We start from the raw sequence: 25,852 nt of genomic DNA on the forward strand, positions 1-25,852 counted from the left end.
TTCTAAGTACACTGAAAATGAGATCAAGAATTATGCAATGAGGGCAGCCCCGGTGGCTCAGCGGTTTAGCGCCGCCTACAGCTCAGGGCGTGATCCTGGAGACCCGGGATCGAGTCCCACGTCAGGATCCCTGCATGGAGCCTGCTTCTCCCTCTGCCTGTGTCTCTGCCTCTCTCTCTCTCCTCTCTGTATATTCTCATGAATAAATAAATAAAATCTTTTTAAAAAAAAGAATTATGCAATGAGTGGGGAAAATTAAATTATTATAGAATCATTACAAAAATATCAGAAAAATGGATGGGAATTATTATAAAATTCTGGAAACAGATTTAGGATTATTCATATATGTAAATAGTGGTGATTAAACAGTAGCTGCAACATACACCTCACAGCCACATCCTTCATTTAAAAAATTTTACTATGGGACGCCTGGGTGGCTCAGTTCTCTGCTCAAGTTTTGATCTCAGGGTTGTGAGTTCAAGCCTTGGGTTGTGCTACATGCTGGGTGGGGAGGCTACTTAAAAAAATAACTTAAAAAATAACTTTATTATAAAATGTTCAAATAATAGAAAAGCAATGATCTCTTCAAAGCATTTTTTGTACTTAGCACTTCCAAAACAACTTCTTGGAACAGTTTCAAACTTCTGTAGCTTTGGTTATTATAGGGTACATCACAGAAAGGGCTAATTATATATAGCAGTAAGTAAACCAAGTAACTAAAGATTCCTTCAGCAGCTACCAGAGAGTCTAGAATTAATAATGATGAGAGCTACCACTTACTGAACACCTGCTACATGCCAAACAGTTTATATGCAAGCAGGAAATATTCCCATTTTATTTATGAGAATAATGAGACTAAATAAGCTGTTTAATTTGTCCAAGGTCACACATAGCTAGTTAAGTGGCCGAACTGGAATTCAAACCTAGATCTGACTAAATTCAAACCCCACATTCCACTACGCAATACTGTTGCTCCAAGATAATTCATTATCTGTGCATATAGGTTGGTGAATCGGACATTATGTAATCTATCATTACTTTTATGGAGCCTGATAGGCAATACTTATGCAAACTACTGAATTAGCCACTCAAGACACTTAATGGAGTTTATCATGTACCTGAGCTTACAGAGGTAAATAAAACAACCTCTGAGTTTGAAGAGTTCACAGTTAAGTAAACCAAAAGGCAAATAAATAATTTATATGACAGTATGAAAAGTACTATGATTTACATATATAAGAGATGCTAAAGAAAAAAACAAGAAGGACTGGCAGATAAAGTGATCTAATATCACACCAGCAGAGGATAGTTAACATGAAGTAAATAGCTCCTTTTAAAATCTACTCATAAATTACTGAGAGAGAGAGAGAGAATGAACAAAATGTATGTGTGTATATCTACAAGGTCTTTTACAGCCTTTTAGAGTTGGGTATTAGAAACCTAGTAGCCCATCTTGACATACATATAGAAGCAGGGAACTTACTTAAGTGTTATTAGGAAAACATAGATGCTGCCAGCCCTGGGCAGTAGAAATCACTATTGAATCATATGTTCCAGCCTTCACCTTTAAGTGTAAATCTAAATGTATCACAGATAATTTGAGCTGTTTTATATTTTCAAACTGAACCTAGGTTTTCATGGGCCCTATATAACTGTCTAGAGAAAAGTCAATCACTGCCTCTGTCTCTTCTTGCCTCTAGTTAAATAGATATAAAGAAATAGAGATAGGCAAATATGAAGATACGTTTGTAGGTATACATGTGTATCTCTATAAATTTTATTATTTAGTACTATGGCAAAAATAAATATAAAAATGGGTAAAGTCTCAAGATCTTGTAAAACCAAACTATTTTTGGAGGGACATGTTACCCTGCCCAATGGACCCCAGGATTCCAGGCTAAGTCTGAGCATAAACACAAGACCTTGCATCTCTTCTAAATGAAGCTTCAGTATTCCCTGCGATTAGCTCTCCTTGCATGTCCAAATCAGTGGATCATCTATTATAGTTTTTTCATGGATGTCTCCACTGACTTGCCTCCACTATGAACCTTGATACTTGATCCTTCTCCCCATTTGAGGTATACAAGTTGTTCACAATCTCCCTTTCTTCTCTTCTCACTCTCTTCATTCAAATATCTTTTAAATAGCTGCAAGGTACTAGAGACAATGAGATGTAATGGAACAAATGCTTTCAGGGAACTCTTGGTCCTATTCTGAGGTCATACTGTTCTTTGCTGCTCCTCATCTATCGCCAGCTGACTACAGGCACTGAGCTCATATTTCCTCTGTACCTTAAGACCTGCCATCAGCTGGGCTGACTTCCACATCCAAGTAGATGGCCTGTCTAAGCAACAACTTAATCTCACAATTTCCTGACCTCTTCAACTCCAACGACCTTGACATCCACGCATTTCCAGCCACCTATTTCCATGGCCATGGTTTGGAACTGTACCATTCTAAAAACCTGAAACTGAAATGCCTCATTCTTATGTGAAAAGATGCACACCAAGATGTTAACAGTGGCTATTCATGATTAAGTCAAATTATTTGTGTTCTAAATTTTCCTGAGGGAAACAATAAGACAAACTTTATCAGTCTGAAAACAAATTCCTATTCTTTCAAGTCTCTGAACCCGTTATGTCCAGAAAATCTGTTTTCAGTCTCATCAAGACCCCTTGGCCACTTCCCACTGCATTAGGTACCTTCTTCTATGTTATACACCCTACTCTATCATGACACATATTACATTGTATTGTAATTATATGTTTGCTTGTTTATCTTTTCCTTTAGGAACTTGGAATCAAATAATGTATCTTGGGACTCTGTACTTTCAACATCTACCACAGTGAGGCTGACTTGAACAAACACAGAATATATATTTCTGTGTGAGTGAATATATATTCAAACAGACCTGATTAAAATGAGTAAGATTTTAGTTCAAATTCTTATTCTGTCACTTAACTTTCATATGACCGTGAAGAAGTCCATTGAATTCTCTGAATCTTAGTTTTCTTGTATCTGTAAAACGGGGAGATAATCCCTGTTCTATCTACTTCACAGAGTTGTCAGGAGGCTTAAATAATATATATAAAAGTTAGGAATAAAAATTAAAGAAGATGTGGTCTATATATACAATGAGTATTACTCAGCCATTAGAAATGACGAATACCCACCATTTGCTTCAACGTGGATAGAACTGGAGGGTATCATGCTGAGTGAAGTAAGTCAGTCGGAGAAGGACAAACATTGTATGGTTTCATTCATTCGGGGAATATAAAAAATAGTGAAAGGGATTAAAGGGGAAAGGAAAGAAAATGAGTGGGAAATATCAGAGAGGGTGACAGAACATGAGAGACTCCTAACTCTGGGAAAGGAACAAGGGGTAGTGGAAGGGGAGGTGGGCAGGGGGTTGGGGTGACTGGGTGACAGGCACTGAGGGGGGCACTTGACGGGATGAGCACTGGGCGTTATACTATATGTTGGCAAATCGAACTCCAATAAAAAAAATATACAAAAAAGAGATCAGTTTAGACTGGTAAAACACATGATCTCCTTTTCTAGAACTGCTTTTCTTGGTTCACTGAAAAAAAAACTTTTTTTTTTTATTGCTACTTGACATTAATAGTTTCAGAGCTGACTAACCATTAATTGCTCTAGATTGTTTACCCATCATTTCCCTAAAGAAGATAAGGCACAGCCAAAGATATCTATTGTCGTAATACTGCACCCATTTCCTTCAAGAAGAAACATATAATTGTCCAAACATGAAGAAAGGCCTCCCAAATGCTTCTTCGGAGAATGTTTAAAGCACTCTAATTCCTTATGTTTCCACAAACTCAAAGGAAAGAAAGATAAGGGATCAGAGAATTGTTAAAGAGAATGGAGAACTCAACTGTCACTCTTATAAATCTGTGCTACAAATAAATCAATAAAGATCTTTAAGCCAACCTAATAAAAATTATCCAAATAGGATCTGCACTGAGAATCCATTTTTATTTTCTTTTTCAGGAGATCCAAATTCAAACGACTGCTTGTTTCGGTGGTTCTTAAATTCATCTGCACATTAGGAACCATCTGGGATTTTTTTCCATCTAGGATTTCAAAAATATCCCAAAGCCCAGGCTGCATCAGTATGAACTGAATTGTGTCTCCCAAATTTCACACACTGAAGCCCTAGCTTCCTATGTGAATGTACTTGGGGATAGGGCCTTAAAGATATTTAATTAAAGTTAAATGAGTTCATAAGCGTGGAACCCTAATCTGATAGAACAGTAGTCCTTATAAGAAGAGGAAACTCCAGAAAGCTCTCTCTCTCCACATACAGAGGGAAAGGCCATATGAGGAAACAATGACAAGCCACTTTAATCTTAAACTTCTAGCCTCCAAGAGTATGAGGAAGTAAGTTTCTGTTATTTACCCAATTCATAGTTTGTTTTTTATGGCAACTGAGCAAACCAATCCAACACCCCAGACCAATAAAATCATAATCTCTTGGAGCGGAACACAAATACCAATATTTTGAAAGCTACCAAGTGTTTTAAAATCTGTACAGAGAAGTTCAGGAACAAATGACTTATTTCATTTTAACTTGGAACTATGACGTACCTAGGTTTTCCTTTACCATTACTAGATTTGTAGAAAAATAAGAATTGAGACATCTGTAATTTATAGAACCACAACAAAACCTGCCTCAAAAATCATCTGGAATCTTGTTACCCCTGATATGTCCTGAGAAGAGCTGGGTTCCTCTGAAGACCAATTCAGCTTTGCAGAGAATCCAGGCAATATAGATTGTATTTCTGTGTGAGAAGAAATGGCGACAAAAAGAAAAAGCAGTTTGGATAAGCACCAGAGTTTCTGGAATTGTTTATTAAACTGATGAGCCAAGAAGGCATTTCCCTGATGAAAAGATTATCTGCAAAATTTAAAATATGACTGGAAATGGCTATGCATCAGCAAATTGCTTAAACATTTAGAATTACTTTATGGGGTTAAGACTCTTAATCTCAGGTTTTCAATTTTTCACATTTGCTAAATCAATTTGTATTTTCAGTTAATTTCCACAAGGTCATGTCCAAAGCCAGAAATCTTCAGCACTGATAACTCTAACTTATATTCTTGTATTTTTTAATAAAATAATTTATTTAATAAACACAAAGTGAGCTAATTTAGAACTAAAGCAGAGAAATTCAAGAATGACCCTCTCAGGCAGTTACCTAACACAGTATGTTTATTAATAAAGCAGTCTTTAACAAAGTAAAGCAAACTATTGATATTTTAATTCATAAATTAACTACTTGGTATAGTTACATATGTAGACTTAGAACTATCTTTCCACAAAGCGCCAGTGGGTCCTGCATCATCAAAATTTGCATCATGGTTCTTCCCTTCTGTACCTTGGCACTCATATTATAAAGGAAAAAAACAAATCTCCCATTTTATAAAATGCTATCCCTTATTTCTCCTCTACAGTACTATTAAAATAGAGAACTACAAATGAATAAAGATAGCTTGCAGAGACTGCAAGCTCTAACTTGTAAATGAGGTTGACAATATTGATATTATACAAGAATTCAACTTTAAAAACCTATTTACAAAATACATCCTAATAGTGCAACTTTCTCCTACAGCATTCATATTACATATCTAATAAAGCTTTAACCATCTCAAAAAGTATGAACAAGATCAAGTACTAGCTATCATTCTTAATGGGTAGTATTTTTCTTACTCTTATTTGTTTTTCAAGTGTATTCAGTCATAAAGCATGGAATAATATGGCTGCAAGGTTACGCTACACTGAAGTTTAGTGAACTTGGCACTGAACCAAGATGCCTTGCATCAATCTTCAGTTTTACCAGTGACCAACTTACTGACCTAAGGTGACTTTCTTTTTACTGTGACTAAATTACCTTTCTGTGAAATATAAAATTTGTTCCTGAATCTTATTTTGTCTTTGAAGCATTGATACAATGCAGAATGGGGAAAACGTGTAGATATGTGAGAAGAAGCCTTGTTAATAACTAAATTCTGCAGAAATCTTAATAAGAATTTAAATAAAATATGTAGTGATTTGAGGGAAATCAATTTCAATTGCCTCACTTCATACACAGACACACACACACACAAAGTCCAGATGGATTGACTAGAGTTAAATATGAAAAGTAGAACAATAAAACTAAACAAAAGTCTTCTATTTCAAGGTAAATTGAGCATATGTTGAAACTGCATCTTCCCAAACACATAAAATGATAAAACAGATATTTTAAAGTTTTTATTTCGATTCTAGTTAACACACAGCATAATATTAGTTTCAGGTGTATAATATAGATTCAACCCTTCCATACAGCACTCAGTGCTCATTACAAGTGCACTCCTTAATCCCCATCACCTATTAAAACAGGTGTTTTTAAAACGTAATAAATACATAGCACGGTGAGAAAGAGAGACAAATCCTTATAGATCAGAAATGGAGAGGTAAATTTCCCTCATCTTCAGAAAGGAAAAAGAGAGAGAATCTATAATAGTAGGTATGGACCGAAGATGCACACCATATTTGGGGTTTGAACTAGGGAAAAAATATGGGGCTAATACTGCAACAGCCATAGGTTTAAGAACAAGATCCATACAGGCCACACATAGGAGATCTAAACAAACATGAACAGAGGCCAGAGATTTGCCATCTGCCTACCAGAGAGTTGGTTAGAGCCAAGTGAGCTAGTAAGAGCATCAATGATGCAGGTTGAGGGCCTTAGAGCTATGTCATATAAATGGAAATAAGATTCAGAACTATATAATTTCTTAAGATGTAAACGCATTGTATCTTGCCACTTAAGCAAAATTTAATCCTATATTATATAGGATTTATATTACATTATATAGGATTTAATCCTATACATATATACATATACATATATATGTACATATACATATATAATCCTATATATGTATATATGTATAATCCCATATATGTAAATATAAGATTAAGCTTTGCCATATAAATAAACATAAATCTATATACATATACATGTACATGGCTCAGCAACAGAAAACCCCCTACTGGAACCTGTCAATGCAGGATGTGTTCAAAACAAATAGATGATGGACAATTAACTCTTAACTAAAAGTTACCAACCAGGAATATGAATACAAAAGAACTGTCATGCACTGTTTGTGGGAAAGTAAACTGGTATAGCCACTGTCGAAAATAGTATGGAGTTTCCTCAAAAAATTTAAAATAGAACTTCCATATGATCCAATAATTCGACTAATGGGTATTTATATAAAGAAAAGGGAAAAATTAATTCAAAAAATATATGTACCCCTATGTTTATTGCAGGATTATTTACAACAGCCAAAATAGGGAAGTGCCCATTGATAGATGAATGAACAAGAAGATGTGGTACAAGCACACACACACACACACAGTGGAAGATTACACAGCCATAAAAATCATATCTGGGATCCCCGGGTATCTCAGCGGTTTAGTGCCTGCCTTTGGCCCAGGGCGTGATCCCGGAGTCCCGGGATCGAGTCCCACATCAGGCTCCCTGCATGGAGCCTGCTTCTCCCTTTGCCTGTGTCTCTGTCGTTCTCTCTCATGAATAAATAAATAAAATCTTAAAAAAAAAGAAAGAAAGAAAGAAAATATTCTCTTCTAAAATAAATAAATAAATAAATAAATAAATAAATAAATAAATAAAATGTAGTGTTTAAAAAAATCATATCTGGGATCCCTGGGTGGCGCAGCGGTTTGGCGCCTGCCTTTGGCCCAGGGCGCGATCCTGGAGACCCGGGATCGAATCCCACATCAGGCTCCCGGTGCATGGAGCCTGCTTCTCCCTCTGCCTGTGTCTCTGCCTCTCTCTCTCTCTCTCTGTATGACTATCATAAGTAAATAAAAAAAAAAAAAATTTAAAAAAAAAAAAATAAAAAAAAAAAAAAATAAAAAAATCATATCTATTTGTAGACAACACGAATGGTATTCTGCTAAGTGAAATAAGTTAGACTGAGAAAGACAAATACCATACGAATTTCACTTATAAGTGGAATCTAAGAAACAAAACATATAAATAAGCAAGCAAACAAAAGAATCAGACCTATACATAACAGAACAAACTGATGGTTGCTAGAGGGGAGGGGGATGGGAGATGGGCAAAATGGGTGGAACAGAGTAACAGTTACAGGTTTCTGGTACGGAATGAACAGGTCATGAGAATAAAAGGTTACAGCTTAGCGAGTATAGTCAATGATGTTGTAATACTGTTGTATGGTGACAGCTACATTGAGCTGAGCATGGCATAACATATACACATGTTCAATCACTATACTGTATACATGAAACTAATATAACACTGTGTGTCAACTATACTCAATAAAGTTTTTCAAAAAATAATATACTGCCATCAATTAAACAGAAAGATTAAGGGGGGGGAACCCTGTTATAAATCTTGGAAATTAAAGATACAGTATTTGAAATGAAAATGTTACAGAAGGCATATTAGTGGCTGTAAAAGAACACACTTAAAGGAAAAGGTAGTACCTGAATCTTTCATAGCAGCACAATTCATAGCAGGCAAAAGTGGAAACAACCCAATGTCCATCAATAATATACAGATTAACAAAATATGTGATATTCTTCAGCCACAAAAATAAATTATTGTTACATGCTATAAGACAGATGAGTCTGGAAAACATAATGCTTAATGAAAGAAGCCAGGCACAAAAGGCTACATATTGTATTATTTCATTTATATTTAATGTCCAAAATGGCAAATCCACAAAGATATTAAGGATTTTAAAAAGACATAAACATAAAAATTTTAAATAAGAAATATTTGGATATTAACAGATCCAGAATAAATAATTACTGAGAATTATCAAATTAAGTACTATTTGAATAAATGTACCAAATGTCAAGCAGGATAAATTTCTTTTAAAAAAGAGGCACGGAAAAAAAAAAAAAGAGGCACGAAAAAAAGTCACACAGCAGAACATATCACAATGAAACCCAGAATAACAAAGATAAAGAGAAAACTGTTGAAACTACAAAAGAGAAGGAAATTATCCCAAAGAAGCATGAATTAGACTTCTCATCAGCAACACTAGAAGCCAGAAGATAAAATTAAGTACTATTGTCAAAGACCAGAAAAATTTTAACTTTCAATCTGGACTTTTAGGAAAATCAAATTACCATTAAAGAATGAGAAACTGTAAATATTTATGTTCTACAAGCTCTTGATGAAAAAGACCTAAATAAACCAAATAAATCAATATAACCACTTAAAAATTACTTTAAATTTGCACCTTTTGGGGGCAACTGGGTGGCTCAGTCAGCTAAGCATCTGCCTTTGACTCAGGTCATGATCCTAGGGTCCTGGGATCAAGCCCTGCATCAAGCTTCCTGCTCAGTGGGGAGTCTGCTTCTCCCTCTGCCTCTCTCCTTGCTCATGTTTTTTCTCTCTCTTTCTCAAATAAATAAAAAAAAATCTTAAAAAGAAATTTGCACCTTTTTGCTGAGATAGTGGTGATAAGGAAGAATGAATTATATCATCAACAATATCAAACTATCTCTTCATGCAACTCTTCAACTGTCAAAGTAGAAACATTTCAATCACGTGGCAATGTAAACATACATCAAAACAATATATTGGAACTTCTCTTTCCAGCAATGATGAAATAACAGGTACCAAATCAGCCCTCCCACCAAAGGCTACTATAAAATTGAGTAAAACATATGAGTCAGTTGTTTTCAGGAACTGGATAAGAGCACAGGTATGTGATCCCTGACAGAAGGCAAATTCCTGAAGTGAACCTACAATTGCCCTGGATATCTGCCTATGGAAATTTTCTCATCCACTAGCAGGGACCTAGAGCCCTACACTACAGTGGTTCCAGTAAATTGAGGAGACACAGAACAGAGTTCAGAGTTGCAGAAGTACCTGGAATCTAGTAGGGTGCACTGGAGGGAAGGAACTTCTACAGAAGTGGGTACCGAAAGTCTGTGTGGGAGGTCCCCATGAGTCCTTGGTCAAAAGCTGGACTATGCATGTACAGGTGGATTTACATAAAATCTCCCAGACAGCAGTTGCAATGGAGATTGGAATACCAGCGGTCAAGCAGTACTGGAAAATGTTGGCCTTCAAGTCCAATCAGAATGGAGAGACCTTGATAAAACTGATGGTGTCTAGCTAAGATGCCAAAAAAAAGGTAAGGCTTGAGCAGCTTGGGCAGCAGTTTAGCGCCTCTTCAGCCCAGGGTGTGATCCCAGAGTCCCGGGATCAAGTCCCACATCTGGCTCCTTGCAGAAGCCTGCCTCTCCCTCTGTTTGTGTCTCTGCCTCTCTTTCTCTTTGTGTCTCTCGATAATAAACGAAATCTTCTAAAAAAAAGAATTTAAAAACAAAAAACAAACAAAAAACAAAACCCAACAACAATTTGTGGATGAAAACCTGCTCTTGATCTACCCTATAAAAAAAAAAAAAAAAAAAAAACCATCTACCCCTCCTCTGTAGATCTTAAGACTCCAAGCCTTAAAACTCCAAGTCTTAAGATCTACAGAGGAGACAGTATGGAGGTTTAGTAGTATCAAGTTAAAAGAGTTTGGAAAATGATTTGGTTTCTACATATCAATTCTATAAAATGTACAAGAACAAGCTAACACAAGGTTAAGGTGATTAGCCTACTAGAACTGCCTGCTAGAATAAAAATCAACACTCTCCAGAGATAAAACAGAATATAATATATGAACACAGTACCCAATATAAAATTAAGGATTTACTAGACATGCAAAGAAAAAAAAGCAATCAAAAACAAGCCTGTTAATGTTACATTTAGGAGAAGCTTTAAAGCACATACTATTATTAAAATGTTAAAAGACAAAGGTAGTTTAAATAAGTCAACTGATACGAAATATCAGCAGAGAAGTATACACTGTAAAAAAAAAAACCAAATGGAAATTCTCTAACTGAAAAGTTCAATAAATGAAGAAATTTCTGGACAGTTTTAATAGATTAGATATGAAAAAAAATCAGTAAAATTATAGGAGACAACAAAAATTATCCAATCTGAACAACAGAGGAAAAGAGATTGAAGAAAAATGGAATCTTAGAAATCTATAGAAATCTATAGATAGAACAATATCAACCAGTTACAGATATGTATAATCGGAGTTCCAGAAAGAAAAGAAAGTAGAATAGGACAGAAAAATATGAAAAACTCATGGATAATTTTTGTTTAATTTGATGAAAAATATTAAGATGTGAAAACCTCAGCAAACCCCAAGCAGGATAAATGCAAAGAAAATCACACCTAAGTACATAATGGTCAAAGTGATTAAAAAAAAAAAGATAAATAGATAATCTTGAAACAAGCTGGGGGGAAACGCACATAATACATACAGAGCAACTATAATATGAATTACACTGACATCTTCTGAGAAACAGTCGAGGCCAGAAGACAATGGAGTGACATCTTTTAAAACGCTGTCAACCTAAAATTTCAAATCCAATGAAACATTCTTTTAAAATGAAGGTAAAGGGCACCTGGGTGGCTCAGTCAGTTAAGCATCTGCCTTTGGCTCAGGTCATGATCCCAGGCTCCTGGGATCTAGCCCCACACTGGGGTCCCTGCTCAGTAGGTAGCCTGCTTCTCCCTCCCCCTCTGCCTGTTGCTCCCCCTGCTTGTACTCTCTCTGTCAAATAGATAAATAAAATCTTTTTAAATACAAAAAATAAAATGAGGGTAAGATACAGACATTTTTAGACAAACAGAAGATTAAATAACTTGTTGGCAGAAGACTTGTACTACAAGAAATGCTAAAGGATGTTCTTTAGGCTGAAGAAGAAAATCCAGAAGGAACGAAGAAATGAAGAGCACCAGAAATAAATGAGTAAATACAAAAGATAATTTTTTCTCATATTTTTCCTAACCTACAACTAACAGTTTAAAGTAAAAGAATAACATCTTAGAATGATAACATCTGAAAATACTCAGAGTAGAAAATAGTATTGAATTATATAACACCACAAATAAAATAAATATCCACAAGTTTATTCTGATAGAAATAACTGGGTTAATAAAAAGGTGAAGAAGGTGTAAGCTCTTGCTTACAAATTTCAATAAATAAATATAGAAGAAATGAGGACAAAAATAAGAAGAAATTAGGACATATGAAATCACAATAACACAAGAGTAATAATTGCTGAAGGCAAGATCTACCAATGAATACTAAATTAGTGGACGAACATTTAAGGAAAAACAGGGTACTTGCAAAGTCTCATAGTATTTCCCCTAAATATTTAAAACCTACAAGAAGTAACTCTACTTGGAAAAATCTGGCAGATAACCCCTCAAACAAATAATCAAGGTCAGCTTTACTAATAAAAACATCAACATCATCAGTTCCTTCATATGGTACACTGAAATGGATACATTATCTTGGGGGCATTGTTTCCAACAATATAACATTCAATCTAATATAAGAACATATCACACAAGCTATAAAATAACTGACAAATATTCTTCAAAAGTATCAAGGTCATGAAAGAAAAAGGAAGACTGAGAAACTGTCACAAATTGAAAGAGATTAATAAAACATAACAACTAAATGCTAAGTGAGATCCTGTAATGGATCCAGAAACTGAAAAAGAATGTAAGTAGAAAAACTGGTAAAATTGGGGCAGCCCCGGTGGCACAGCGGTTTAGCGCCGCCTGCAGCCTGGGGCGTGATCCTGGAGACCCAGGATCGAGTCCCGCATCGGGCTCCCTGCATGGAGCCTGCTTCTCCCTCTGCCTGTGTCTCTGCCTCTCACTCTCTCTCTCTGTGTGTGACTATCATAAATAAATAAATAAAAATTAAAAAAAAGAAGCATGATGAGTCTAAAGAACCATCATTTAAAAAAATAAAAATAGGGATCCCTGGGTGGCTCAGCGGTTTGGCGCTTGTCTTTGGCCCAGGGCGCGATCCTGGAGACCCGGGATCGAATCCCACATCACGCTCCCGGTGCATGGAGCCTGCTTCTCCCTCTGCCTGTGTCTCTGCCTCTCTCTCTCTCTCTCTCTCTCTCTCTGTGACTATCATAAATAAATAAAAATTAAAAAAAAATTTAAAAATAAATAAATAAATAAAATAAAATAAAAATAAAAATGGACACAGGAGGGGCACCTGAGTGGCTCAGTGGTTGAGGGTCTGTCTACCTTTGGCTCAGGTCATGATCCTGGGGTACTGGGATCGAATCCCACACCAGGCTCCCTGGAGGGAGCCTGCATCTCCCTCTACTTGTGTCTCTGCCTCTCTCTCTGTGTGTCTCTCATGAATAAATAAATAAAAAATTTAATGAATAGGGCAGCCCCAGTGGCGCAAGCGGTTTAGCGCCACCTGCAGCCCAGGGCGTGATCCTGGGGACCCTGGATCGAGTCCCACATCGGGCTCTCTGCATGGAGCCTGCTTCTCCCTCTGCCTGTGTCTCTGCCTCTCTCTGTGTGTGTCTCTATGAATAAATAAATAAAATCTTTTTAAAAAATTTTAATAAATAAATACAAAGGATATAAATAAACATTTTTCCAAAGACATACAGATGGCTAATAGATGTATGAAAAGATGCTCAATGTCACTAATCATCAGGAAAATGCAAATCAAAACCACAATATCACCTCACAAAATGGCTACTATCAAAAAGATAAGAAATAATAAAGTGTTGGTGTGGATGTAAAGAAAAGTGAACCCTTGTACATTGTTGATAAGAATGTAAGGGATCCCTGGGTGGCGCAGCGGTTTGGCGCCTGCCTTTGGCCCAGGGCGCGATCCTGGAGACCCGGGATCGGATCCCACGTCAGGCTCCCGGTGCATGGAGCCTGCTTCTCCTTCTGCCTGTGTCTCTGCCTCTCTCTCTCTCTCTGTGACTATCATAAATAAATAAAAAAATTAAAAAAAAAAAAGAATGTAAATTGGTGCAGGCACTATGAAAAAAAAATTAACAATGTAACTACCATACGATCCAGCAATTCTACTTCTGGGTATTTATCTAAAAACAACAAAAACATTAATTTGAAAAGTTATATGCATACACATGTTCACTGCAGCATTATTTACAATAGTCAAAATATGGAAACAGCCTAAGTTTCCACTAGTGGATGAGTGGATAAAGAAAATGTGGATAATATTCCATATTGCATATATATATAAATGGGATAATATTCTATTGTATGTATATATACATAATGTGCATATATAATAAGATATATATAATGCAATATTATTCAGTCTTTAGAAAAATGAAATCTTGCCAGTAGTGATGACACAGATGAACCTTGAGGGCATTATGCTAAGTGAAGTCAGAGAGAAAAAAACAAATGCCGTATGATCTCACTTATGTGTGAAATCTAAAAGAAAAAAATGCAAGGTGCCTGGGTAGCTCGGTAGGTTAAGCATCTACCTTTGGCTCAGGTCATGATCCCAGGGTCCTGAGATTGAGCCCTGAGTCAGGCTCCCTGCTCAGCGGGAAACTGCTTCTCCCTCTCCCTCTGCCTCGCCCCACCACTTGTGCATGCTCTCTCTTTCAAATAAATAAAATCTTTTTTAAAAAAGAAAAAAATGGGGATCCCTGGGTGGCTCAGTGGTTTGGCGGCTGCCTTTGGCCCGGGGTGCGATCCTGGAGTCCCAGGATCAAGTCCCACGTCGGGCTCCCTGCATGGAGCCTGCTTCTCCCTCTGCCTGTGTCTCTGCCTCTCTCTCTATGTCTATCATAAATAAATAAATAAACAAACAAACAAATCTATCTTTAAAAAAAAATGAGCTTACAGATATGGAAAACAGACTGGTAGTTCCCAGGAGGGGGTGGATAGAGGAGTAAAGGGAGTCAAAAGATACAACCTTTCAGTTATAAAATAAATAAGGGAATGTAATGTACACCATGGTGACTAGTTAATATTGTACTCATATGTACTTTCATGTCCTTACTGCTCATTTGAGAGTTGCCAAAAGAATAGATCTTAAGGGATGCCTGAGTGGCTCAGAGGTTGAGCGTCTGCCTTTCACTCAGGGCGTGATCCTGGGATCCAGGATCGAAAAAAAAAAAAAAAAAGAATAGATCTTAAAAGTTATCATCATAAGAAAAAAATTTGTATCTATATATGGTGATGGATGTTAACTAGACTTATTGTAGTAATCATTTCACAATATATACAAACATCAAATCATTGCTGTATACCTAAAATTAATATAATATTAAACACCAATTATACCTCAATTTAAAAACTGTTCCTCATTGGATTGTTTTGGTGCTTTTATCAAGTATGGGCCTGTAAGTATGGGCCTGTTTCTGGACTCTATTCTTTCTCACTGTTCTTTTTTTTTTTAAGATTTTTTAAAAATTTATTTATTCATGAGAGGCAGAGAGAGAGAGAGAGAGAGAGAGAGGCAGAGACACAAGTAGAGGGAGAAGCAGGCTCTGTGCAAGGAGCCTGATGTAGGACTCCGTCCCGGGTCTCCAGGATCAGGCCCTGGACTGAAGGCGGTGCTAAACCGCTGAGCCACCTGGGCTGCTCTCTGTCTGTCTTTATGCCATTTCAACACTATCTTAATTATTGTAGCTTTATTTTTTTTAAAAAAATTTATTTATTTATTCATAAAGAGAGAGAGGCAGAGACACAGGCAGAGGGAGAAGCAGGCTCCATGCAGGGAGCCCGACGTGGGACTTGATCCCAGATCCCCAGGATCACACCCCGGGCCGCAGGCGGCGCTAAACTGCTGCACCACTGGGGCCGCCTTACCGTAGCTTTATAGAAAGTAGGGTAGGTTAAGTCCTCCAATAATGTTCTTTTTCAAGTTTGTTTTAGTTATCCTAGGTCCTTTTCATTTCCATATATTTTCCCTGTGTTTTATTGTCATTTTGATTTAAAGATTTTACTTATACTTGTTTTTTGAGAGAGAGTGTGTAGAAAGAGTGTGTGAGTGGGGGAAGGACAGAGGGAGAGAATCTCAAGCAGACTCCCTGCTGAGTGCAGAGCCTGACCTGGGGTTTGATCTCACAACCCTGAGATTATGACCTGAGCAGAAATCAAGAGTTGAATGCTTAACAGACTGAGCCACCCAGGTATCCTTTGTTTTTTAAGTAGGCTCCACAACCAGCATGGAGCTTGAGATCAAGACTTGAACTGAGATCAAGAGTTGGATACTCAACCAACTGAGCCACCCAAGGCACCCTTTCATTTTCCGTTTTAAAAAAAAATTAACTGGGATCCCTGGGTGGTGCAGCGGTTCGGCGCCTGCCTTTGGCCCAGGGCGTGATCCTGGAGACCCGGGATCGAGTCCCACATCGGGCTCCCGGTGCATGGAGCCTGCTTCTCCCTCTGCCTGTGTCTCTGCCTCTCTCTCTCTCTCTCTGTGACTATCATAAATAAATAATAATAATAATAAATTAAAAAAATAAAAATAAAAATAAAAATAAAAATAAATAAAAATAAATTAACAGCCCTTGGAGACTTCTGGGTAAGAGTGCAGAGTAGGAGGAGCCTAGGCTTACCTTGTCCCACAGATATACCTAGATAAACACAGTGTAAACAACTCAGCTATAATATATAAATGACCTGAACACTGGTAGCACAGACAGCTAAATCTAGAGAAGAGGCCACATCAAAGAGGGTAGGAAGGGCAGAAACACAGTCAGGAGCCAAAATGACCCAGAGGGCTATCTACCTATGGGAGGGAGAGATGCCAGGGCATAGAGAGGAGAGAGAGAAGATCCCACACCACACACCCCAGGCAACCCAGGCACAGGGCACCTGTGCCAGGAAGACAAAACCAACATAACATTTGGCTTTGAAAATCATAGGGTCCTAACTTCACAAGTTCTTACAATCTGTGGGTTTAATACCCGGAACTTTAAAAATCAGTAGCTGAGCTCTGGGAGAGCTGGAAGGGATAGGAAACTGAGTTCCCATCCTTAAAGACACACACAGTACAACAATAGACCTGCTGAGATAAGCATTGAAACAGCAGTTTGAAAAAACACTTGAGACTTCTCCAAGAATAAAAGAGCTGGGGGGCATCTCGGGGTCTCAGTAGGTTATATGTTTGACTTTGGCTCAGGTCATGATCTCAGGATCCTGGGATTAAGCCCTGTGTCAGGAGAGAGAAGCAGGCTCCCTGCTCAGCTGAGAGTTTGCTTCTCCCTCTTGCTCTGCCTCTGCCTCTTCCCCAACTCATGCTCTCTCTCTCAAATAAATAAATAAAATCTTCTAAAAAAAAAAAAAAAAGAGGAGTGCCTGGGTGGCTCAGTCAGTTAAGCATCTGCCTTCAGCTAGCTTGGGTCACGATCCTGGGGTGCTGGGATTGAGCCCTACATTGGGCTTTCTGCTCAGTAGAAAGCCTGCTTCTCCCTCTCCCTCTGCTGTTCCCCCTGCTTGTGCTCGTGGTTTCTCTCTCTTTATCTGTCAAATAAATAAATAAAATAGTTTTTTTTTAAGAATAAAAAGAGGGGCAGTCTGGGTGGCTCGGCAGTTTAGTGCTGCCTTCCGCCCAGGGCGTGACCGTGGAGACCAGGGATAACTGCTGCCTTCCGCCCAGGGCATGACCGTGGAGACCAGGGATCGAGTCCCATGTCAGGCTCTCTGCATGGAGCCTCCTTCTCCCTTGCCTGTGTCTCTGCCTCTCTCTCTCTCTCTCTCTCTCTCTCTCTCTCTCTCTCTCTGTCTCTCATGGATAAATAAATAAAAAATCTTTAAAAACAAAAGAATAAAAGAGCTGGCAGGCACCATTTCCCTCCCCTAACTTAGATATAGAGACCCCTGCAAGATATAGAGACCCCTACAAGAACCAGTGCAGAGCAAACACTTTCCACCTAGCTTGCTGCATGCTTCACTCCCAGGGTTCTCCTGCTGAAATCCCCTCCTCCATCCTGGACTGGGCAGGAGTTTTCCACAGAGGTTGCAGGTCCCCTCCTTCAGCAGACCAGCAGACTTTGCTGACACCATGGGCCCTGCAACTGCATTCTCCTGTGGACACATCCTCTCCAATTGGCAGGAGCCCATCCAGAATGGTACCACAACACTAGCAGTGTACAAGCAGCCCTTAGAGGGGCTAGCACAATTCCAAAGTGACATCCCAAGAAGAGGGGAAGATAGTCACACACATCAGTCTGACTGCAGCCCCAGCAATGGGCAGACATCTAGTCTGACTGCAGGCCCCATCTACCAGTGAAAACTTCTCAGGACAACATAAGGAAAGCACCCTACAGTTCAGTGCTACCACAGCTCTGGCAAATGCCTGGTCAGATTTAACTCAAGCCCAAGGTGGCTCCACTCTTGTCCACTAACAACACAGGGACCAAACCCTGCCTACAACAGGCAAAGAGAACCATCGAAGAAGACTTGACTGAAGGCAAATACAGCTCAGCAACAACAGTAGGGCACACGCAATATACATAGGGGACACCCTTGAAGTGCCAGGTTCTGGCGAACAGTGAACATTGCACTGCAGGGCACTACAAGACCTCTTCTCTATAAGGCCACTAATTTCAAGAGCAAGGGACATAGGTGACTTTCCTAACACACAGAAACAGACACAGAGAGTTAGACAAAATGAGGATATATAAGAATATGTCCCAAATTAAATAACAGGACAAAATCACAGCAAAGAGCTAAGTAAAATGGAAATAAGTAATATACCTGATAGATAATTTAAAATAATGGTCATAAAGACACTTAGTGGACTTGAGAAAAGAATAGAGGATTTCAATAAGTCCCTCAGGAAAGAGAGAGAAACACAAAAAAAGAACCAGTCAGAGGCAAAGAACTCAATAACTGAGATTTAAAATATACTAGAGTGAATAAATAGTAGACTAGAGTAAATAGAAGAATTGATCAGTGACCTAGAGGAAGAGTAATGGAAACCAATAGAGCTGAACAGGAGAGAAAGAAAAAATAACAAAAATGAAAATAGGCTTAAGGGAACTCAGCAACACCATCAAACATAATAACATTTGCATTACAGGGATCCTAGAAGGAAAAGAGAGAGAAAAGGGGACAGAACTTATTTGAAGAAATGATCATTGAAAGCTTCCTGAATCTGAGGAGGATCTGAAATCCAGATCCAGGACGCACAGAGAGCCCCGCCCCCCCATCACAAAATCAACCCAAGGGAGTCCACACAAGACATAGTAAACAAAATGGCAAAAAGTAGTGATAGAGAATATTAAAAGCAGCAAGATAAAACAGTTACACACAAGAGAAATCACATAAGGCTATCAGCTGATTTTTCAGCAGAAACTTTTCAGACCAGAAGAAAGTGGCATGACATATTCAAAGTGCTAAAAGAAAAAGAAAACCCACAACCAAGAATACTCTATCCAGCAAAACTATCATTCAGAATAGAGAGACAGAGTTTTCCAAAGGCTAAAGGAATTCATCATCACTAAACCAGGTCTACAAAAAATGTTAAAGGTGACTCTTTTAGTGGAAAGATCAGGGATCCCTGGGTGGCGCAGCGGTTTGGCGCCTGCCTTTGGCCCAGGGCGCGATCCTGGAGACCCGGGATCGAATCCCACATCAGGCTCCCGGTGCATGGAGCCTGCTTCTCCCTCTGCCTGTGTCTCTGCCTGTTTCTCTCTCTCTGTATGACTATCATAAATAAATAAAATTTTTTTTTAAAAAAAAGGAAAGATCATAAGCAGGAGTAAGAAAAGTAGGAAGCACCAAAGCAGTAAAATTAAGTGTATGTATAAAAACAAGTCAAGAGGTTCACAAAATAAAATAATGTGACACCATATACCTAAAATACATAGGGAAGGAGGAAAGGAGTAAAAATTTAGTACTTTTAGGATGGATTTAAACTTAAGTGACCATCAACTTAATATAGACTGCTATATGCATAAGATGTTATATATAAACCTAATGGTAACCACAAATCAAAAACTGGAATTATATATATAAAAAATAAGAGAAAGAAATTGAAGCATATCACTAAAGAAAACAAGCAAACCATAAGAGAAGAGAGCAAGAGAAGAAACAACAGAGAACTACAAAAACAACCATAAAAGGAACAAAATGGCAATAACTACATACGAATCAATAACCACTCTGAATATAAATGGACCCCAATCAAAAGAAAGACATATAGTGAAGTGCCTCGGTGGTTCAGTCAGTTAAGCGTCTGACTCTTGATTTCAGATCACGTCACGATCTTGGGGTCCTGGGATCAAGCCCCTTATTGGGCTCTGTACTGAGTGTGAAGTCTGCTTGAGATTCTCTCTCTCCTCTTCTCCCCCATTCATGCTCTAAATAAATAAATAAAATCTTTTTTAAAAAAGACATAGGGTGACAGAATAGACAAAAAAGCAAGACTTTTGGGCCTAAAAGAGACTCATTTCAGATCTAAGACATAAGACATAAGACATAAGACATAAGACATAAGACATAAGCAGATTGAAAGTACAAGGACAGAAAAACATTTATCATGCAAATGGAAGTGAAAAAAAAACCACAGTAGTACTATTTCTATCAAACAAAATAGACTTTAAACAAGACTGCAACAAGAGACAAAGAAGGACACTCTATGACCATAAAGGGAACAATCCAACAAAATATGTAACAATTACAAATATTTATGCACCCAACATGGGAGCACCAGAATACATAAAGCAGCTAATAACAAACATAAAGGGAAGTAACCAATAGTAATACAGCAATAGCAGGGGACTTTAACATCACATTTACATCTATGGATAAATCATCCAAACAGAAAATCAACAAGGAAACAGTGGCTTTGAATGACACATTGCACTAGATGGATCTAACAGAAATATTCCACACATTCCATCCTAAAACAACAGAATACATATTCTTTTCAAATGCGCATGGAACATTCTCCAGAAGAGATTACATGGTAGGCACAAAACAATTACAGCAAATCCAAGAAGACTTAAGTCATACCATGCACCTTTTTTTTTTTTATCACAATCCTATGAAACTAGAAATCAACCACAAGAAAATCTGAAAAGAACACAACTACATGGAGGTTAAATAACATGCTACTAAGCAATCAATGGGTCAACCAAGAAATCAAAGAAGCAATAAAAATATATATGGAGACAAATGAAAATGAAAACACAACAGTCCAAAATCTTTGAATACAGCAAAAGCTGTTCTAGGAGGGAAGTTTATAGCAATACATATATATTCAAGAAGCAAGAAAAATCTCAAATGAACATCCTAACCTCCTTATACCTAAAGGAACTACAAAAAGAAGAACACAAAACCAGGAGAAGGAAGGAAATAATAAAGATTAGAGCAGAAATAAGTGAAAGAGAAATAAATAAATAAATAAATAAATAGAAAAGATCAATGAAACCCAGAGTTGGTTTTTTGAAAAGATCAAGGAAATAGATAAGACTTTAGCCAGACTTACCAAAAGGGAGAGAGAGAAAGAGGACTCAAACAAAATCAGAAATGAAAGAGGAGAAATAACAACCAACAGCACAAAAATACAAAATATTATAAGAAAATGTGATGAAAAATTACATGTCAACAAATTATACAACTTAAAAGAAATGGATAAATTCCATTTAAATTCAAAACCTCCCAAAACTAAATCAGAAGAAAAAGAAAATTTAACAGGCTGATTATCAGCAATGAAATTGAATCAGTAATCAAAAAACTCCCAAAAAACAAATGTCCAGGACCAGAGGGCTTCACAGGTGAATTCTACCAAACATTTAAATCCTATTACTCAGCCATCAGAAGAGACGAATACCCACCATTTGCTCTGATGTGGATGGAACTGGAGGGTATTATGCTGAGTGAAGTAAGTCAATCAGAGAAGGACAATCATCATATGATTTCACTCAAATGTGGTATATAAGGAATAGTGAAAGGGATTATAAGGGAAAGGAGGGGAACTGAGTGGGAAAAATTAGAGAGGAAGATAAACCATGAGAGACTCCTAATTCCGGGAAACAAACAAACAAACAAAAAAACAACAAAAAGGTTACAGAAACAAACAAAAGGGTTACAGAAGGGGAGGTGGGTGAGGGGATGGGGTAACTGGGTGATGGGCACTGAGGGCACTTGATGGGATGAGCACTGGGCGTTATATTATATGTTGACAATTTGAGTTTAAATTTTAAAATGTGAAAAAAATAAAACCTATTCTTCTCAAACTACTCCAAAATAGAGGAGGAAGGAAAGCTTCCAAATTAATTCTATGAAGCCAGCATTTCCCTAATACCAAAACAAGATCATCATCAACAACAACCAGAAGAACAACAAAAACAACAAAGGCATCCAAACTGGTAAGGAAGGAGTAAAACTTACTCTATTTGCAGCTGACATAATATATATATATAAAACCCTAAAGACTTCACTACAAAACTACTAGAACTGATAAAGGTTACAGGATACAAAAATCAGTATATAAAAATCCACTGCATTTCTATATAATAATAATAATGAAATAGTAGAAGGAGAAATTAAGAAAACAGTCACAAAAATAATAAAACATACAGGAATAAACTTAACCAAGGAGATGAAAGACCTACTCTCTGAAAACTATATAAAACAGGGATCCCTGGGTGGCGCAGCGGTTTGGCGCCTGCCTTTGGCCCAGGGCGCGATCCTGGAGACCCGGGATCGAATCCCACGTCGGGCTCCCGGTGCATGGAGCCTGCTTCTCCCTCTGCCTGTGTCTCTGCCCCTCTCTCTCTCTCTCTCTCCCTCTCTCTCTCTGTGTGACTATCAAAAATAAATAAAAATTTAAAAAAAAAAACTATATAAAACATTGATGAAAGAAATGGAATATGACACAAATGGAAAGATTTCATGCTCATGGACTCAGAGAACATTGTTAAAATGTCCATTCTATGAAAAGCAATCTACAGATTTAATGCACTCTCTATCAAAATACCATAGGCATTTTTCACAGAACTGGAACAAATAATCCTAAAATTTGCATGGAACCACAAAAGGCCCTGAATAGCCAAAGCAATCTTGAAAAAAAAAGAAAAATAAAAAGAAAAAGAAATTCAGAATTTGTTTTATCACAATTCCAGACTTCAAGTTATGTTACAAAGCTGTAGTAATCAAACCAGTATGGTACTGGCACAAAATAGACAACATGGATCAACTGAATGGAATAGAAAGCCCAGAAATAAACCAATGATTAAATGGAGTTGTTTAATCTTCAACAGAGGAGGCAAGAATATGCAATGGGAAAAAGTCTCTTCAACTAATGGTGTTGGGAAAACTGGACAGTTACATGTGAAAAGTGAAACTGGACCACTTTCTTACACCATACACAAAAGTAAACTCAAAACAGGTTAAGAACCTGAAACCATAAAAACTCTAGAAGAGAGTACAGGCAGTAATTTCTCTGACATCAGCCATAGCCATATTTTTCTAGGTATGTCTCCTAAGGCAAGGGAAACAAAAGCAAAAAATTAACTATTGGGACTATATCAAAATAAAAAGTTTCTGCACAGCAAAAGAGTCAATCAACAAAACTAAATAAAGACAACTATTGAATGGGAGAAGATATTTGCAAATGACACAACCAATAAAGGGCTAGTATCCAACACATATAAAGAACTTAACTCAACACTCAAAAAATAAATAATCCAACTAAATAGCAGCCAGAAGACATGCACAGGTATTTCTCCAAAGAAGGCATTTAGATGGTCAACAGACATATGAAAAGATGTTCAATATCACTCATCATCAAGCAAATGCAAATCCAAAGACAGTAAGATAATCACTTCACAGCTGTCAGAATGGCCAAAATAAAACACACGAGAAATAAATGTTGACAGGATGTGGAGAAAAAGGAACTCTCGTGCACTGCTTAGCGCAGCCACCGTGGAAAACAATACAGACCACTTTCTTCAAAAAATTAAAGATAGAATTACCATATTATCCAGTAATTCCACTATTTATCCAAAGAAAACAAAAACACTAATCCAAAAAGATCTGTGGACCTTTATGCTTATTGTAGCATTATTTACAATAGCCAAGATATGGAAGGAACCCAAGAGTCCACTGTTAGATGAATAAATAAAGAAGGTGTGGTATATATATACAATGGAATGTTACTCAACCATAACAAAAAATGAAATACTGACATTTGCAACAACATGGATAACTCTAGAGAGTATAGGAACACCTGGGTGGTTCAGCCATTGAGCATCTATCTGCCCTCAGCTCAGGGCACGATCTCGCGGTCCCAGGATTGAGTCCCACGTCGGGCTCTCTGCATAGAGCCTGCTTTTCTCTCTGCCTCTGTCTCTGCCCCTCTCTCTCTGTGTCTCTCATAAATAAATAAATAAAATCTTTAAAAAAAATCCTAGAGACTATAATGCTAAGTGCTAAGACTAAGAAAGACAATTACCATATGATCTCACTCATATGTGGAATTTAAGAAACAAAACAAATGCACAAAGAAAAAAGAGAAAAAAACAGATTCTTAAATATAAAAACCTGATGATTATCAGAAGGGAGGTGGGTGGAGGAAAGGGTTAAATTGGTGGAGAGGATTAAGAGTACTCTTATGACGAGCACTGACTAATTTATAGAATTGTTAAATCACTATACTGTATACCTGAAACTGATAGTAACACTGTATGCTAATTACATCAGAATTAAAAATTTAAAAATTAATAACCTTTATTTTTTAGAGCAGTTCTGAGGGAAAAAATTGAGGGAAGGTACAGAGAATTCTCATATATCCTTATCCCCATACAAACACATCCTCCCCCACTGTCAACTTCCAATACCACAATGGTACATTTGTCATAATCTCTGAAGCTAATAAACCAATTGATATATTATTATTACCAGAAGGCCATGGGATTCACTTAGGATTCATTACTGGTGTTATTCATTCTATGGTTTTTGTCCAATGTATAATGTTATGTATCCACCATTATGATATTATAGAGAAAAGTTCACTGCCCTGAAAATCTTTGACACTTTCCCTATTCATCACTCCTTCCTCCCAACCACGGACAACCATGAATCCTGAATCCTTTTATTGTCTCCATAGTTTTGCCTCTTCCACAGTATTCTATACTTGGAATTATGCAGTTTGTAGCCTTTTGGGATTGGCGTTTGTTTTTTTTTTTTTTACTTAGTAACATGCACTTAAGTTTCATCTATATATTTTTATGGCTTGATAGCTCATCTCTTTTTAGTGCTGAATAATAATCTATTATCCAGGTACACAAGTTTATCTAACTACTTACTTATTGAAGGATATCTTAATTGCTTCCAAATTTTGGCAAAGAAAGCTGCTAACACATCCATGTAAGAGCTTTATTGTGGACATAAGTTTTCAATTTATTTGGATAAATACCAAAGAGCATGATTACTGGATCATACTATGTGTAAGAAACTGCCAAACTGCTTTCCAAAGTGGCTCCAACAATGAATGAGAGTTCCATTGTTCTATCTTTGCTAAGCATTTGGCAACAGTGTTCTGGGTTTTGGTGTGTAGTGATATCTCATTGTTGTTTTCATTTGCAATTCCCTAATATATAGTATAGAGCATCTTTTCATGTGTTTACTTGCAATCTGTTCATCTTTGGTAAGATGCCTATCCAGGTCTTCTGCCCATTTTTTAACTGGGTTGTCTTCTTCCTGTTGAGTTTTAAGATTTCTTTGTATATTTGGGATAGCAATCCTTTATCAGATGTGTCGTTTGCAAGTATTACTTCCCAGTCTGTGACTTGCCTTCTCATTCTCTCGGCATTATCTTCCACAGAGCAGAACTTTTTAATTTTAATAAGTCCCAGCTTATCAATTATTTCTTTTATGGATCATACCTTTGTTGTTGTATCTAAAAAGTCATCTCTACATCCAAGGTCATCTACATT

At 37.3% G+C, this 25,852-nt stretch overlaps 1 protein-coding gene across 1 annotated transcript in view; it reads right to left on the bottom strand.

The window, feature by feature from the left end:
- The window catches only part of C11H11orf80 (chromosome 11 C11orf80 homolog), a 106,351-nt gene that overhangs the window by 42,566 nt on the left and 37,933 nt on the right, over positions 1 to 25,852 (bottom strand). Inside the window, exon 4 of the mRNA XM_041721784.1 lies at positions 4,690 to 4,799. Coding sequence (XP_041577718.1) covers positions 4,690 to 4,799 — 110 coding nt within the window. The remainder of the gene's footprint in view (positions 1 to 4,689; positions 4,800 to 25,852) is intronic.

Source organism: Vulpes lagopus, chromosome 11 (genome assembly GCF_018345385.1).
Source record: "Vulpes lagopus strain Blue_001 chromosome 11, ASM1834538v1, whole genome shotgun sequence".
NCBI lineage: Eukaryota > Metazoa > Chordata > Mammalia > Carnivora > Canidae > Vulpes > Vulpes lagopus.